General features: G+C 37.7%; 1 protein-coding gene and 1 long non-coding RNA gene across 4 annotated transcripts in view; both read left to right on the top strand.

Annotated features, from left to right (window-relative positions):
- Positions 1 to 17,903, top strand: part of RNF145 (ring finger protein 145) — a 55,064-nt gene that overhangs the window by 29,587 nt on the left and 7,574 nt on the right. For all 3 annotated transcript variants that reach the window (XM_028527859.2, XM_036014022.1, XM_036014023.1), the window contains 4 exons: positions 4,171 to 4,406; positions 7,122 to 7,297; positions 10,597 to 10,737; positions 13,343 to 13,525. In XM_028527859.2, coding sequence (XP_028383660.1) covers positions 4,171 to 4,406; positions 7,122 to 7,297; positions 10,597 to 10,737; positions 13,343 to 13,525 — 736 coding nt within the window. The remainder of the gene's footprint in view (positions 1 to 4,170; positions 4,407 to 7,121; positions 7,298 to 10,596; positions 10,738 to 13,342; positions 13,526 to 17,903) is intronic.
- On the top strand, positions 14,922 to 16,477 carry LOC118497892. Its single transcript, XR_004900403.1, has 2 exons — positions 14,922 to 15,644; positions 15,678 to 16,477. It is a non-coding gene; the product is annotated as an uncharacterized LOC118497892 (long non-coding RNA).

Here is a 17,903-nt window from a genome sequence, read left to right as displayed (position 1 = left end):
TATTAAAATACCCTGACAAATGATACATTGAGAAAATAGAATCATATAGCAAAGGGAAGTATCTTGGTCAAACAATAGAAAGCTACACATGCGAATAGAAGAATGGGCAAAGGATATGAATAAGCATTTCACCAAGAAATTGCAAATTTTTTACATTCTTATTGGCAGTGTCACTGCTACTGGTAATCAATAAAATAGAAATTTAAAAAACTTACAGAGGACTTTGGTCAAGATGGCGGCCTAGGTAGACATGGCTCACCTTGTCACACAACCACATCAGAATTGCAACTGAAATGTAGAACAGCTGTCACTCAGAACTGTCAGAGATCAAGTTGAATGGAAGTCTGGCAACTATGAAATTAAAGAAACCACATCCATCCAGACTGGTAGGAGGGGCAAAGATGTGTAACAGGCTGGTCCCACATCCACGTGTGGTAGATAAAAATTCAGGAGGGAAATCTCTGGGAGCCCCAGGAATCACAGCCCCACACCATGCTTCCAAGCCCAGGAAGATAAGTCCCTATTACTTCTGGCAGCAGAAACCAGTGGGGCTTGAGTTGGTAGAAGAAACATTTGGACTCCCAAGCAGTTCCCCTTAAAGAACCCACACGTGGACTTACTCAGATTCACTCTCTCTGAGCTCCAGCACTGGAGTAGCAGCTTGAAAGGGACCAGTGGCAATGGGGAGGAACTGAAGTGTCTGGCATCAAGGCGAGAGCTGGGAGACAGCTTTCTCTCAGACAGAAAGGTGAGCAGAGACCATTATTTCTGAGCCCTCCTGTGACAGGCTGGCAGACTAGGGCCATATCGGAGACTCCATCAACCTGGCTAACACTGTTTGCTCCACCATGTAGATCCCCTGAGACTCAATCCCACCCAATTTACTGACCACCCAAACTGTTAAAGATGACTTTTCCATATGAATGGCTGGTCTTGGCTCATGCTTCACAACTTTCTAAATCCCATCAAACAAGCATCAGCTGGCCCCGGCCCCCATACCTCCTGCTAAGTGGTCCTAGGCCTGGTGCTAGCAGCAGCCACTGTAGATTCACAGTTTGGCTTTGCCTGGGAAGTTCCAAGCCTAACACAAGTAGCAGATATTTCAGACTGCTTTTAGCCTGAGCAGGGTGGCCCTGGACAGAATACAGGTGGGGGCTGACCTTGGCCTGCACCACCCAGGAAATCCCAGAGCCAATACGCCTAGTAGACAACTGCAGACCACACTGGAACACCACCACCCTGCCTGTGCATAGCTGATCCTCCATGGGGGGCAGAGGTTGGTGGTCAGTGGTCATAGCCAGTCCTTGCAGCTGATTGCCTGGATAAATCCCCCCCATTGATCTGCCAAGAACAGTTAAGGCTCATCTACAATAGGATGGTGGATGGTGTACTCAGCCCCCATGGGGGGTGCATCTTGAGTACCCAACTTGGGCGATGGGGATGCTGTGCCACAGGACCCTGCAGGACATGTACTGTGTTAGGCCACACCACCAAGATAGGGAGCACAGCAGCTCTACTTAATACATAGAAACAAACACCAGGGGATGCCAAAATGAGGAGATAAAGAAACATAACCCAAATGAAAGAACAGATCAGAACTACAGGAAAAGAAATACACAAAATGGAGATAAGCAATCTATCACATGCAGAGTTCAAAACATTGGTTATAAGGATGCCCAAGGAACTTAGTGAGGACCTCAACAACATAAAAATGATTCAGTCAGAAACAAAGGATTCACTAATTGAAATAAAGAACAATTTACAGGGAAACGAGTGGCTAAAGTAGAGAAATCAATGATTTGGAACATAAGGAAGTAAAAACAATCAGAACAATAAGAAGAAAAAAAAGAATCCAGGAAAATGAGGATAGTGTAAGTGGCCTGTGGGACAACTAAGTTTTCCAACATCTGTCATATGGGTGCCAGAAGAAGAAAAAGAGCAAGAAGTTGGAAATCTGCTTGAAAATATAATGAAAGAAAACTTCCTGAATTTGGTGAAGGAAATAGACATGCAATTCCAGGAAGCACAGAGTCCCAAATAAGGTGGATGCAAAGAGGTCCACTCCAAGACACATCATAATGAAAATGCCAAATTTAAAGATAAAGAGAGAATCTTAAAAGTAGCTGGAGAAAAGCAGTTACTTACAGGGGTGTCCCCATAAGACTGTCAGCTGATTTCTCAAAAGAAACTTTGCAGGCTAGAGGGGATTGGCAAGAAATATTCAAAGTCAGGAAAAGCAGGGACCTACAGCCAAGATTGCTCTACTCAGCAAAGCTATTATTTAGAATTGAAAAGCAGATAAGGAGCTTCCCAGACAAGAGGAAACTAAAGGAGTTCATCATGACTAAACCCTTATTATATGAAATGTTAAAGGGACTTAATTTAAGAAAAAGATCAAAACTATAAACAATAAAATGGCAAAAAAATACAAATCCATCAACAGATGAATCTAAAAAACAAGCAGACAATAACAGAGACAGAACCATGGGTATGGAGGACGTTTTGATGGTTGCCAGTTGGGAAGTGGGTGTGAGGGAGTGGGTGAAGAAGCGAGGGGATTGGGTACAAACTGGTAGTTACGGAACAGCCATGGGGATGTAAAGTACAGTATAGGAAATGGAGCAGCCAAAGAACTTATGTGCACAACCCATGGACATGAACAATGGTGGAGGTGCTGGGTGGAGGGGGACAAAGGGGGGGAAATTGGAACAACTGTAATAGCAAAATCGATAAAAAATAATTTAAAAAACTTAGAGAATATTTCTTGCCCTTCTCTTAAATTATTTTCACTCTTGGCAAGCCAGTGGGAAAATGGGCACCCTGTATACTGGGTGTTTTGTTTCTCCATGGCAACCTGATAGTAGGTGTCAAAAGCTTTAAAAATGCTTTTTCTGACTCAGTAATACCATTTTTAGAAATCGAGTCTAAGAAAATATTAGGAAATGTGCTCCAAGTGTGTCATAAATGTGCAAGCTTATTCACAACAAAGCTTTTTATAATTATGAAATATTTAAAACATTGAAATGTTAATATATTATTTAGTGTAATGTACCATACAACTAAAAGAAACCCATGTATATATATTAGTATTGAGAGAAAGATACATAATAAGTATTTGTTTATTATGACAGAGCTGATTATAAAAGCTGATTATAAAATATCATGTACACATCTCTTTTTTTTAAGCTTTTATTTATTTTCAGAGAGAGGGAAGGGAGATTCAAAGAGACAGAAATTTGGATGTGTGACAGAAGCATCCATTGGTTGCTTCTCGCACGCCCCCAACCAGGGACGGGGCCTGCAAACCAGGCGTGTGCCCCAACCGGGAATTGAATCAGCTACCCCCCGGTTTACAGGCCTGTGCTCAATCTTCTGATCCCCACCAGCCAGGGCCATCTTTTTTTATATAAAAGATTTGTGTATAGTCATGCGCATAAAATCTGAAAAGGTAACAAATAATGGATAACTAAATTTTGTTGAGCACTTACTAAGTTTCAAATATATTGTTAAGGCTTTGCACATAGTACTTCGTGTAATGGACCCAAGATATTAGCAGTGCTACCTTTGGGTGATAGAATTATAAGAAGTTGAGGGGTTTTTTTTTTTCTTTTCACTTTTCTGTAAGATTTTGCATAATCCTGTTTGGGAATTTGTTGCTTAAATTTTTCACCTTTGACTTTCATTATCGAATCATTTGAGACGACTTGAATGGTCCTGTAAAAGCAATTCAAGATCAAAAGCTTCATAATAAATCTTACCACAGCATGATCATAGACAAGTAACTGTATCTCTTGGATTTTATGTTTTCCCTTATAGACCAGAAGAGTTAAGCATTCAGCACCTTTGAAAAAGCTGTATGCAGAGTAGTAATAATTAAATTATAATATTCAATTAGACCTTTAAAAAACTTTCTTCGTATTTATTATAAATGCCATCTGGAATGTGATGAAGAGCAGCAGATAGTTGTGCTGCTTTTTTTCCCCGAATCCTTGGGAATTGCTGCTCAAAATTCACAGGCCATGTGAAGATGTAATTATGGTCAGATGAAGTTAAAATCTGATCTAAGATCTTAATAAGAAAAGCTGTGTCATCATCCTAATCAACTGGGATTTGTTTTATTTAGCAGATACCTTATCTCAGAATTAAATGCCGTCTCTTCCCCCCTTTTAGGTCAGTTGGTGGTGTGTACTCTATGCTCCTGTGTCATGAAGACGAAGCAGATTTGGCTCTTTTCCGCGCACATGCTTCCTCTGCTAGCACGACTCTGCCTCGTCCCTCTGGAGACGATCGTTATCATCAACAAATTTGCTATGATTTTCACTGGGTTGGAAGTCCTGTATTTTCTTGGGTCCAATCTTTTAGTACCTTACAACCTTGCCAAGTCTGCATACAGGGAATTGGTTCAGGTAAGACTGACAACCACACACAGGGAGATAAAATTCTATATCAGTATTTTGTATATTAAAGATTTAGTGCACTTTTATTTCGCAGTCCTGGTCATGGTGATACTGTGTTTGATTGTTTCGAGGTAGCAACTGTTTTCAACCCAGATAGGAACATCTGAGATTCTCGGGAAGTTCTATTGAGAGGCAGTCAAGGGAAGTGATTTCTTTGCGTTTTCCCTCTGGTGCTGCTGTGTAGTAACTGTGTAACCTGGGGGTCGCCACTTACCTTCCTTTATCTATAATATGGAGCTCGTGATAGAAGTCGTACTCAATTCATAGTGTTGCTGTGAGTTTCAGTGAGTTCAGTGCCAGGCAGATGATGTTCGGCGTGTATTAACTGTTGTAGTGAGGACAAAAATAATACAGAATTGAATACCTGGAGGGGAAAGCCTGCCTGGCCCCGGCCCCCCCACCCCCCGCCCTGCCTGCCATTGGGCCACCATTGTGGTCCTACTCTAACTGCAGTTTTTCCCCTATGTTTGTCTAATTTGTTTAAACTGAGAAGTTAAATAGTTCTAGGCTGTAATATGGGTATTGTTTAGGTATAGTATTTGAACTGACTTTCCAATGTAATATGCTCTGCCTTCTACTTTTTTCAGACTGCTCTAAAATATTATTTTCAGACAAAATATATTCAGGAGGTAAATATTTCTATTTGATTTAATCGAGAAATTGCGGTACATTATATAAAATAGAGCTTAAAACTGATCTTGGTATAAAAAGAGAGTGTTGAAGTGGGCATTCTCTTCTACCTTTAAAAAAAAAGATTTTATTTATTTTTAGAGAGAGGGGAACAGAGAGAAACATCAGTGTGTGGCTGCCTCTTGAGGGCCCCCTACTGGGGACCTGGCCTGCAACCCAGGCCTGTGCCCTGACTGGGAATTGATCCAGCAGCTCTTCGGTTTGCGGACTCACTCCATTGAGCCACACCAGACAGGGCTTCTTTTGTACCTCTTGACTGTGTGTACATGACCTTAAGGTACAGGAAGCTCTCAGGTTGTCCAAACAGACTAAGTGTAACAGTTTTTGTTGTGGTGGCGCCAGGGGCAGATTTCCCAGAAAAATTTCTATAAACTCTTGGCCTTAGCCTAACTCTTCCTTCCTTTTCTTCATCTCATACAACGTTGCCAATTCTTAAAAGTAGATCTTCCGTAGAAGTTATTTTTAGTGTCTCCATGAAGAGGGCTTCAAGGAGAAGGTTTGTAGTTGTATTCAGAGAAAGAATGATAAATTTGTATACTTTTTTCTTGGAATTCAACTTCATGGAGCTATCCTAGTTTGTAAAAAACAGTAGATATTGAGTAAATATTAATGAGATACTGTTTATTTAATCACTATAAGAACAAAGCCACCATTTTTCAATGTCATGTTTACCCTCTCGGTTGCCCTAAGATTCGTGCATACTTGGTGTTGTAGTTGAAAACACGTTGCGGGTTATGAAGCTTGTGACCTGGAAAGAATTTGATAGGCAAGAAGTGAAAACTGTCAGGGTTTTTTAGTGGTTTGTTCCTTGAATGGAAAGAGAAAAAGTACTCTCTACCTCTCAACGATCAGTTTGCTGCTAATAATTTACAGCTAGTTGAGCAATTTTCCTTTTTTTTCTTCCAGTATTTTCTAGTTGATGAGAGAGGGGTTAATCTTGACTAGATTTTCGGAAAACAACTAATTTAAAGATGAAAAAAATTTGAAATTTAGAAAAACCTGTAAGTCAGTGTATTTTAACTAATGCTTAATGCTCTTTACCTACCTAGAGAGATGCTAATTAGAAACCGGAACAGCTTGCATGTCCGTGTATTTTAATCTCAGATCTTTATAGTTTATTGAAACGTCACAGTGAGAGTTGCAGCAAGACCAGTTGACTGCTCGGGTTGGACGTGCATCCTGCCTGGGAGAACCCTGTTGTGTTACCACGGTCTGGTCCCTGGCTTAGTAGCTCCAGAAACTTCATCATGGTTGTGCTTGTAGGCTAACTCAGATGATGAGAATCAGTTGCATGAGAGATTTTTTATAAACTAGAAGGCCCATTTATTGACTTAAAATAGATGTATCTTTTTTTAGGTGTACCTTGTTTTCTGCTGTTAATGCACTTGGCAAACCAAATCAAGAAATGTTGCTTGATAAATACACAGTAGGAGCAAAGGGAAAAACTTGCTAATTATCTTGGGTGGGGGTTGCTAATTATCTTGGCTTCACAATACAGTAAACTTCTCTAATGATTATTCATCCTTCCATCAAACTATCATCTATGGCATTCCTGAATGAACCCTGAAAAATTCTTCCTTTTACATTTCCTTTTTGCCTAGTCCCTTAAGCAGTATTGCATCATTCATGCTAGTCCTGGTCATTTTTATTAGATATGAGTAAGTTTAACAAGTCTCTTGGTGTTGCCCTTGATGTAGTTTTACTCTGCATGTGACTTTATCCCTGAACTGTTAGGGCAGTTTACTGTTGCTATTTGATGAGTGTGGGTCAAGTGTTAATAATAATGAAAAATCAGTAAATTTTTAAAAATATGCTGTTTGCTAAGTGTGCTGTAGAGCTAACTTTAAAAGAATATATCTAAAACCATCTTGTAATAAAAGTCCAATTTTTCTTAAGTACTTTAGAATAAACTCTTGTGTTGAAGTGTTTATTGATGTGATACAAGATGTTTTCCCATCTTACTTTCTTATTCAGGTAGTGGAGGTATATGGCCTCCTAGCCTTGGGAATGTCCCTGTGGAATCAGCTGGTGGTCCCTGTACTTTTCATGGTGTTCTGGCTCGTCTTATTTGCTCTTCAGATTTATTCCTACTTCAGTACTCGAGATCAGCCTGCGTCACGTGAGAGGCTTCTTTTCCTTTTCTTGACAAGGTAATTAGTAAGAGTGTCCCATACCGCACATAACCAACCTTAGGAAGAGAAAACTGAACTAGGAGTAGGAAGTTTTGCAAGCTAACTTTCATCAGTCATATCATAGTATTTCATATTTAATGAAGATAGGACTTTCATTCAGTGGTTGGTTGCCCAGATCTGGTGACAGAGGGGGGTGCTTACAATAATTTAATAATGGTGGTGTATTTGGCTGCAGTACGGACCAGAGTACAGCAAGTTTGTGAAAAGGTATGGGGCAAAGTGTAAAAATGCTTTTTCAATTTCAGGTTAAATTATGGGGTCAATAAAAGAAAAATGTTACTAAAAACACTATCCTTTATTGAGCATTTAATATATGCCAGTCACACTAAGAAACACTTTTCTTCACACTTAATCTTTTCCGCAATGCTGAGAGATAAATGCCTTTGTCATCAGTACTGTTACAGAGCTGAGGGAACCGGACCGAGCCACCCAGGGGACACTGCTAAAAGAAGCAGCGTGACCCTGAACCCTTCTGAGCTCAAACCCTGTGACTTCCTCTGTGCTTTCACTGGGCCCCCTTATTTTCAGTGTTTTACTTCATTATTGAGATTTAAATAATTGGTGAAATGAGTATGTTATAGTACTTTACTGTTTAACCCAAAGGAATTCTGACTTGGTTTTTAATGCATAGCATAAAAAAAAATGTCTTAGGTCATTAGAGACTTTCCCCACTCCACTGTCTTTGCTGTGAGCTTCTGCTAGATCCACAGCCGTCAGTTCTCACTCTGAGGGTGAGTCTCACGCCCTCAGAATCTAGCACAGGGCACACGTCTGTGTTCCCTGGCTCACTGTGCCTTCAGGGGGCAAGAGTGCAACTCGGTGCTCCTGGAAAGGAAATGTAGGTGGGTTAAAAAAAAAAAGTCTTGCGTTTTAGTTGATAGAACCATTGTTTCTCAACCATCCAAAATGAGGAGATACTGTGCACTAAGTGGTACAGGGAATGAGAACTTTAAGACAAATTTATAGTCCTTAAGGAGCATGTTAAATGTTAAGATTGAAAATGTTACACAAGGTTAAATACTAATAAAAAGGTCATGGGGCAATACCTGTCTTAACAAAAAAGTAGAATAAACTTACTGAGTCAGATTTTGTACTTCCGGAAGTAACACTTTTCATTGAGAAGTAGCTTCCATACACATGCAGTAAATTGGTATCAAACACATTTTAATTCCCTATTTACTAAGTTTTAATTGCTGTTTATTTTCATGTAGATACTATGGAGGTTTTACGCAGAATTTAAAAATAATCCAAAAAGTAGCTGAATTTAAAGAGAGATAACATCCAGTGGTTAGAATAATAATCTAAGCGTGGCCCTGGGCTGGCTGTGGTTTAAACCGGATCCTTACTCAGTGGAGTGAAGTGCAGCAGAGGAGGAAATAGGCTCAACAGCCAGTAAGCTGTGAGAGCATTCGGACTTGGTTACAAAGTAAGAAAATAATGTTGAACTTTTAGATGAGGTTTAGATGTATTGCCAAACAGATTTTTCTGTTACTTTTTTTACACATAGGATAAATTTCCCCTCAAAGTAAGAATGCTTTCCTTTGTTTTTTAATAGAGAAGTCCCCATGTGGCTCTCTGATGAGTTTCTCTCTGGTTCTTTGGCCGGCATTGCTCTCTGGCCCCCTTGCTGCCTTTGTGTGCCAGGATGTATGGATGTGCTCCTTGTCACAGAACAACTTACTTACACAAAGGAGGATTGCAGGTTTACGAGACCACTGTGACTAAACAAACCAACAGAAAAAAAAGAAGGCTCTTCTGCAGCTAAACAAAATAGAAACTAAAAAAATCATTAAAATGTCTCATTAGAGAGGGGAAGAAAAAATTTTACAAATTTCCCAAACTCTTTCACTTCCCCAAAGCTAGGCTGAAACCTTTTGTTTTCTTTAGTGCATTCTCTTTTGAGAAAATAGCACCACGTTCTTTGCTAAAACAAGAGAAAAAGAATGTGTTTCTCTTGAAAATGTAATTAAATCATATTCTTAGATTGTGGAAGATTTTTCTAAATGTGGAAGCAAGAATAGTATGGATCGGCAGTAAAACTTGGAGATTTTCAGTGAGAATGAAGTACTTTCTTTAGTATTTCTAGCCACGATTTTCCTATGTTTTAATAGGAAAAAAATTGTTTTCTCTGAGAAAAATGTCAAACATTTTAGAAATTAGATTTGTAAATGACATAAAATTAGCTGCCAGCCACCATGGTTGGTGATATTTTTATTCCTAACACAAAATAATGTACGTAGGTCTGCATAACTTTAGATATTGTCACATAAACACTAGCTTGTGAGCTGTTGTATACTAAGGGTAACTACGTAGCAGATGCAAGGGGCTACCTAGCAAAGGACGGGTGTGATTCCCCTGAAGGAATCCCTCACCCATGCAAATGAAATTCTTCACTGAAATTATGACACTGAAGATGCAGTGCTTTGAACATTTCTTAGATGCTGTATAAATGCTAAATTCAAATTTTTGGTACATAATATTACATATATTTGCAAAATATTTGGCAATAAGTTAATATCTAATATTTTCAATGAAATACTTGCATAGAATGTGAAAGCATTTCCGGGCTTTAGTTCTAAGGCCTTCCTGTTCTCCTTCTAGGTGGTATTAGCAAATTTTTATGTTAAATCTTGATACTAAAATTATTTTTAAATAGTCTTAGACTATACTTTTGGACATGCTTTTGAGGTAATCCAGAATAAAATGAACTTATCTAAACCAAAATGAAATCAAGTTCAAAGCGCTGACAGTATGGAGGAGACTGTTTGGAGACAAGTCGGTTTGGTCAAATACGGCGTTTCGACTGGTAACCACAGCAGCAGTGCACTCTGAGCAGTCGGAACAGGCACCATTCTCCAGAAGGGACAGTGCACGATCACACATGTTTCTCTTGAATATTACCAGTACATTAGTTATGTGTTTCTTAAGGTTTGAACAAGATTTTTGAGTCCTTAGAGTTTTAAAGAGATGGTGCATTTGAAGGATGCTAGATAAATAAAAATAAAGAATTTGTTTCATATATGGTGCTGGGTACTGAATTTTTGCCAAGAGGGTAGAGAAAATGTAGGTTTGGATAATAGTAATAAGAATGGATTTAAGTTACTAATAGAGTGGTTAGGAGATGTTATCTGAAATTTTAGTTTGGAGTGTTTTAATTAATGAGGATCAGATGAAGTTGGGTGGTTATTTAAAAGCTTAAGATGTTTCTTTTCTAAGTGGATGTATTTTACCTGTCGATATTTCCTCCTCTCTTCTAGCATTGCTGAGTGCTGCAGCACTCCCTACTCCCTTTTGGGTTTGGTCTTCACCGTTTCCTTTGTGGCCTTGGGTGTCCTGACACTCTGCAAGTTTTACTTGCAGGGCTATCGCGCTTTCATGAATGATCCTGCCATGAATCGGTGAGTCGTTTACTCGGAGGATCTCTAGAAATTGTGATCTTATTATAACTTGAAGAAATAATGATAAATATTTTTGCTTGTAAAGTCTGGATTAAAATGCTATTAAAAATAATTAAATTCCCATGTGTAAAAGATGAATTTTATTCTATGTACAGGACAATGCATATTGGACACTTTCACTTTCTAAATTTCCTCTAGAGATTTTTGATAGCTGTTCTTTCCCCATTTGAAGTATAGCCCTGTTAAAATCAGATTTCTACATTTGATAACTTCCTTAAAGGGTTTTTTTTGTTTGACCGTAATTTTGATACTAATCAAAGTTTCAAAGATGCATTAATAAGAATGCAGAATAGTTAATTGAGTAATTATTAAATTACTAAAATCAGGTATTGGAAAAACTATTTCTAGAACTTGTCATGATTTCTGTTAATATGAGTTTCATGGTTTCATTTGTATAAGTTTATATAATCTCCTGAGTTCTAAATTATTATGTGTTATTTTAGAATTAGTAGATGATGAATACCTTGTAAATGGGGGGACTTTTTCGGTGTATATTATTTTTTTAAAAATTATTTAGTTTTTAGACGGGAAAGAAGGGAGGAAGAGGGAGAGAAAGAGAAACATCGATGTGCATAAGAAACATTGGTTGGTTGCCTCTTGCACACCCCCAAATGAGGACCTGTCCTGCAACCCAGACATGTGCCCTGACTGGGAATTGAACTGGACACTTGGTTTGCAGTCCAGCGCTCAATCCACTGGGCCACACCAGCCAGGGCAGTGTATTTTTTGTTTTGTTTGTTTTTAATGACATAATTTAAAAAAATCTATGTTCAGTCTTCCTGCCAGTCCCAGCTAATACCTTTGTAGTGGAAGTGGGGGGGGCGGGGCAAGAAAGAAAAATAAGTCATGTGTAAGTTTACAAAATTTATACCATTCAAAAAGCACAAAAGGAAAAGTGACAACTCTCTCTCCCTATTTCTCATTTTTCTCCCCAAAGATAACAGCTATAGATGGTTTTTAAATTTTTTAAAAATATTCCCCCTTCCCCTTTTTTAAAAATTTATTTTCAGTTATACTTGCTATACAGTGTTTTATTAGTTTCAAGTATACAACATAGTGATTAGACATTTATATGCATTATGAAGTGTTCACCCCTGTAAATCTAGTACCCATCCGACGCCATATATAGTTATTGCAATATTAACTGTGTTTCCTCTGGTTTACTTCGTATCCCTATGGCTGTTTTAAAGTTTCTTAATAGGGAAAAGGGTGTGTGTGTGTTTGTGTGTGTGCGTGCACGTGCGTGCATGTGTATATTCTTTCCTTCATACTCTAGACAGCGTTGTGCACCTTATTGTTTCACTTAATATGTTTCAGATAGTGGTTTTGTTGTTTTTTTATGTCAACACATAGAGATACATCTCATTCTTTTCAATGAAAGCATAGTTTTCCAAAATATGGGTTTATCTCTCTCTTTCTCTCTCCCTCTCCCCCTTCCTCTCCCTCCCTCCCTCTCTATTTTGCTGTTAAAAGGTAATGCTCTTGTAAGTATCTTTATACATGTCTCTTGTTTTTAAACCCTTGATCAGGCAAATTTCAAACCAGCAAAGCGGAGAGAACAGTAAAATGACCCCGTGTACCTGCCGCCCAGCTCCAGCAGAGTGGGCGGGCAGTGTTGTGTCACCAGGGCCTCTGTGAACTCACCCACTCTGTCTGCCTCCACTGCCCCTGCCGGCATTCGTTTGCAGTCTGTCCCAGCTATAGTATCGTTTGACCCATAAATATTTCAATCTATAAATCTTTTGAAAAAACAACTACAATAGAATCTTTATTCCTAACAAGAATTCCTTGACATCCAATACTCAGCTGATGTTCAGATTTTTCTGATTATCTAAAATGTTTTAAACATTTTGTTTGGCCAACTTAAAAGCCAAATAAGACCCATATTGCAATGGCTTGATATGTCTCTTAAGTCACTTGTAACATTTAGGTCCCTGCTACCCTGTACTATTTTGTTTCATTTTATTTGTGAAGACACCACACAGTCCTAGTTCATTTTTCAGAGTCGGGATTTTGCTGATTGTGTCCTCATGACATCATATAACATGTTCCATCATTCACTATATTTCCCTTGATACGTATCTTTTGTAATATGTTCATAGGAAAAATTATTCCTGGTAAGTTTATTGAGTTAAAGGGTATGTTCCTTTTAAATTTACTAGCAAATTTTTCTTTAGAAAGGTTTTAGCTGTTTATACCCCCACATAAGCATGTATAATGCAGTGGATACCTAAGAATGGTAGAGATATGTTGTTCATTATCAAAGTCTGGTTAGAACACTTTTATTTATGTTGAAATTAACGTTTTTCCTCTTGTATGCTTAAAGTAACAGCTATTATGTTTTATACATGTAGTGACACATTATGATTGTATAGTATTGCATTGATCTTATATGGTAAGTTGATATTCTGATCAGGTTTTTTTAATTTTTATCGAATGATCACAGATAATGTAACAACAGTCTAAGCCTTTAGGTTCTTTTCTGTTGGAATTAAATGAGATTCTGATTATGGTCTGTTTTTTTCTGAAAATGTTTGCTTTTTAGGGGCATGACAGAAGGAGTCACACTGCTGATCCTGGCGGTGCAGACCGGCCTGATAGAGCTGCAGGTGGTTCACCGGGCATTCCTGCTCAGCATCATCCTCTTCATCGTCGTGGCTTCCATCCTCCAGTCGATGCTGGAGATTGCAGATCCCATTGTTTTGGCCCTGGGAGCGTCTAGAGACAAGTAAGAAAATTCCTAAAAGAAGTTTTTATGATATGCTTTACATGAGCTTGTAAGAAGATTTAGATACTGTTTTTTTGTTGTTTGTTTGTTTTTTAAAGATTTTATTTATTTTTAGAGAGGGAAGGGAGGGAGAAAGAGAGAGAGAAACATCAGTGTGTGGTTGCTGGGGGTCATGGCCTGCAACCCAGGCATGTACCCTGACTGGGAATCGAACCTGTGACACTTTGGTTTGCAGCCTGCACTCAATCCACTGAGCTGCGCCAGCCAGGACTAGATACTGTTTTAAAGGCCCAAAATGTGTGAATAATTGGTATCAGCTTAAGTTAACAACTTTACATTTTTATTTTTCTTCTGTGGCTGACTTTTATGTTGTTTTCTCTCTCAAGATTTCTATAGTTAAAAGTTGCATCTGCCCTGGCTCGTGAGGCCCAGTGGATTGAACACTGGGCTGTGGACCAAAGGGTCTCTCGTGGTTCGATTCCCAGTCAGGGCACAAGCCTGGGTTGCAGACCCAGTCCCCAGTAGGGGGCATGTGAGAGGCAACCACAACTAATGATAATTCTCTCCCTCTTTTTCTCCTTCCTTCCCCTGTCTATAAATAAATAAATAAATAAATAAATAAATAACATCTTTTTTTAAAAAAGGAAAGAAATACCTGATTTTATTGCTTATTTGGTAGTGTTTACTAAAGGAGCAGGCAGTGTTTTGGGAGGTAGAATTTTCACAGCAGATTTTAAACATTCCAGATTAGCATTTTATTATAGTTTGTCAAATTTATCTTTTTATCCCCAGATAAGAAATCTTCTAAGGTTTCTTAGAGGCATTTAAGATGCTGAACTCAGTGGTGAACTCAACAGTTAATAGCCACTTAAATTGGGTTGTTTTTGACTTAAGTACTATTTTGTCATCTCTGGCAATATCCTTTGGCATTAATTAATTAAGCATATATTAATATGATGAAGATAATACTATAGAAAGTTTAGGCAAGAGAAAAAAAATGTAATTCCACTACATAAGGTTTTCATTGAATTCTAGCTGCTTAAATAAGAATATATATATGTTTGTGTATATATGTATAATACATGCAAAAATTAGACATAAGCTTAAGACTCTGTATACTGTATATACAGTATACAGTAGGTATAGTTAGGTGTTTTAAACACCTACCTACTCTGCTAGGTAGGTGTTTAAATATATGTTTGTATATATATAAATATATTACTACTTCATATAAATAGATCATAGTTTGATTTTGAAAAGTAGTTTCAAAGTAAGTTGCTCTAGTAAAGAAAATTATTTAAAATTGATCATCTAACATAGTGTCACTGCTGTTAACAGTAATTTCTTCCTGCCTGCCTTTCTTTAAAAAACAAAATTATGTTTTGAATCTCAAAGGAGAGCTGTTGACAGGTTTGTTTTTGTCCCTCAACTTATGGTCAACAGACACGTGCAGGAGCTGATGTAAAACACTTTCCGAAAGTACATGGCTTTAATTTCTGCCATACTAATCATTCACTTTCTTTTCTGACTTGCTAATTATAGAGATTCCCACCCAGTATAGCATTTCACTGGGTGTGGTCACTTTTCCTCCCACCTATAATATAAAGGTAGGAAGGACAATTTATGTTGTGTTTTTTGTCTCCTTGGGATGCGTTGCACAGATTTGATAATGTATTACAGATGCTGGTACTTAATTAAAACGGCTTAATTTTGTTGCAAACTTTAATAAACTGTTTTGGTTGAAATCCACATTTCTTCATAAGGGTTTTAAGTCTGTGTTCCTGTTTTATAAGAAATCATTAAATAATTGAAGTCTTTATATTTAGTTTATATAGATTGTAACTGAATTCTGTTTTTAAGAGAGAGGATAGCTGTTTGGGGGTCATGCAGATTTCTTTCTAGATTTTTGATCACTATTTTAAAAAGCTGCTCTAACTTTGGCTTTTATTTACCCAGGAAATGAAAGTATCTAGTATCTTTTTTCCTCTTGATCCCTTGTGGAGGTGATAAGGCCCTACATCATCTGTTTGCTTATAATTTGGTTACATAGAGTAAGTAGCTCTATAAGTAAACTTGTAGGGGTTAGAAATCACCCCCTTTTTTTCTATTGCACACAAAGGTTTATTTATTTATTTATTTATTTAACAAAAAGGTTTTTTTAAGTTCTGCTTAAGGTGATTGTTAGGGAATGTTTTTGTACATTTATTTTTAGAAGTTGGTATACAATCTTTATTAAATTCAAATACATTTAAGGAATAAACCTATTAATACTACATTGTGTGAGGAGCTAAACAAAAGAAGAATTATGCTCCTTCCCCTTTGGTCATAACTGGGGCTTCTCCTGTGTGTTACTGCACTGTTGACAGGTAGGGTTCAAGTAGAATCAGAAGCTGAAATCTAAGTCTGAAAGTTCTCTTGATTTGTTACGTGTCTTAAAAGCAAAAAGTTATAAATGTAACTATCCCCCTGTGAAATAATTATGATAACTTTTGTCCTCATACCTCATAGGGCCTTGGCACTTGGATAGTTAGATGGGTAGGGGATAAAGGATAATAATAATTGGAAAGTGATTTGAAAAATACTAAGCAGAAATGTATTTTCAAGTTATAGTTGGCACTTCAAACAAGTCTTTGTGTTTAGGAGCTACTATATGAATAATGAGTTATTGTTCTTTTTTCCAAGGGGTTTAACTTTGGGCAGTAGGACTTTTTGTATGTGTGCGCATACAGATGTTCATACGTATATACTTTTTAATATATTTTATTGATTATGCTGTTATTGTTTTCCCAATTTTTTTTCCTTTGCCCTTCTGTACCCCCCATTCCCTTCAGCAGTCCCCCTCCTTAGTTCCCGTCAGTGGGTCATGCAAATAAGTTCTTTGGCTTCTCCATTTCCTATGCTGTTCTTAACATCCCCTGTCTATTCTGTACCTGCCAATTCATACATCTTAATCCCTGCACCCTTTTCCGCAATCCCCCCTTCCCCCTCCCAACTGATAATCCTCCAAATAATAACCCTCCAAATGATCTCCATGCCTGATTCTGTTTCTGTTGTGCTTGTTTGCTTAGTTCGTTTTTTTAGATTCAATTGTTGATAGTTTTGAATTTATTGACATTTTAATGTTCATAGTTTTGATCTTCTTTTTCTTAAATAAGTACCTTTAACATTTCAGGTTGTAATGGCTTGGCGATGATGGACTCCTTTAGCTTTACCTTGTCTGGGGAGCATTTAATCTGCCCTTTGATTCTAAATGACAGCTTTGATGCATAGAGTAACCTAGGTTTGTAGGTTATTGTTTTTCATCACTTTGAATAGTTTTTGCCAGTCCTTTTTCTGGCCTGAAAAGCTTCCTTTGAGAAAATAGCTGACAGTCTTATGGGCTCTTCTTTGTAGGTAACTATCTGCTTTTCTCTTGTTGTTTTTAAGATTCTCTTTTTATCTTTAACCTTTGGCATTTTATTTTTGTTTATTTTTAAGCATATGTTATTGATTATGCTATTATAGTTGTCCCATTTTTTTCCTTCCCTTTTACCCTTAGTTCCCACCTTAGTTCATGTCCGTGGGTTGTGCATATAATTTTTTTGGCTTCTCCATTTCCCATACTATTCTCAACCTCCCCGTCTGTTTTGTACCTACCAATTATGCTTCTTACTCCCTGTACCTTTTCCCCCTCTCTCCTCCCTCCTACTCCCCATTGATAACCCTCTCTGTGATCCCCATTTCTATGCTTTTGTTCCTGTTCTGGTTGTTTGCTTAGTTGGTTTTTGTTTTTGTTTTTTAGGTTCAGTTGTTGGTAGTTGTGAGATTGTCGTCATTTTACTCTTCGTAATTTTCATCTTCTTCTTTTTCTTAGATAAGTCCCTTTAACATTTCATATGATAAGGGCTTGGTGATGATGAACTTTCTTAACTTGACCTTATCTGGGAAGCACTTTATCTGCCCTCCTATTATAAATAATAGCTTTGCTGGGTAGAGTAATGTTGGATGTAGGTCCTTGCCTTTGATAATTTGGAATATTCTTTCCAGCCCCTTCTTGCCTGCAAGGTCTCTTTGGAGAAATCAGCTGATAGTCTTATGGCAACTCCTTTATAGGTAACTGTTTCCATTTCTCTTGCTGCTTTTAAGAATCTCTCCTTATCTTTAATCTTGGGTAATTTAATTATGATATGTCTTGGTGTGCTCCTCCTTGGGTCCACCTTCTTTGGGACTCTCTGGACTTCCTGAAAGTCTATTTCTTTTGCCAGATTGGGGAAGTTTTCCTTCATTATTTTTTCAAGTAAGTTTTCAATTTCTTGCTTTTCTTCTTCTGGCAACCCTATGATTCAGATGTTGGAATGTTTACTGTTTTAGACTTTCCTAAGCCTCTCCTCATTTTTTG

This window comes from Phyllostomus discolor, chromosome 13, assembly GCF_004126475.2.
Source record: "Phyllostomus discolor isolate MPI-MPIP mPhyDis1 chromosome 13, mPhyDis1.pri.v3, whole genome shotgun sequence".
Lineage (NCBI taxonomy): Eukaryota > Metazoa > Chordata > Mammalia > Chiroptera > Phyllostomidae > Phyllostomus > Phyllostomus discolor.
This window is presented reverse-complemented; position numbering and strand designations above follow the sequence as displayed.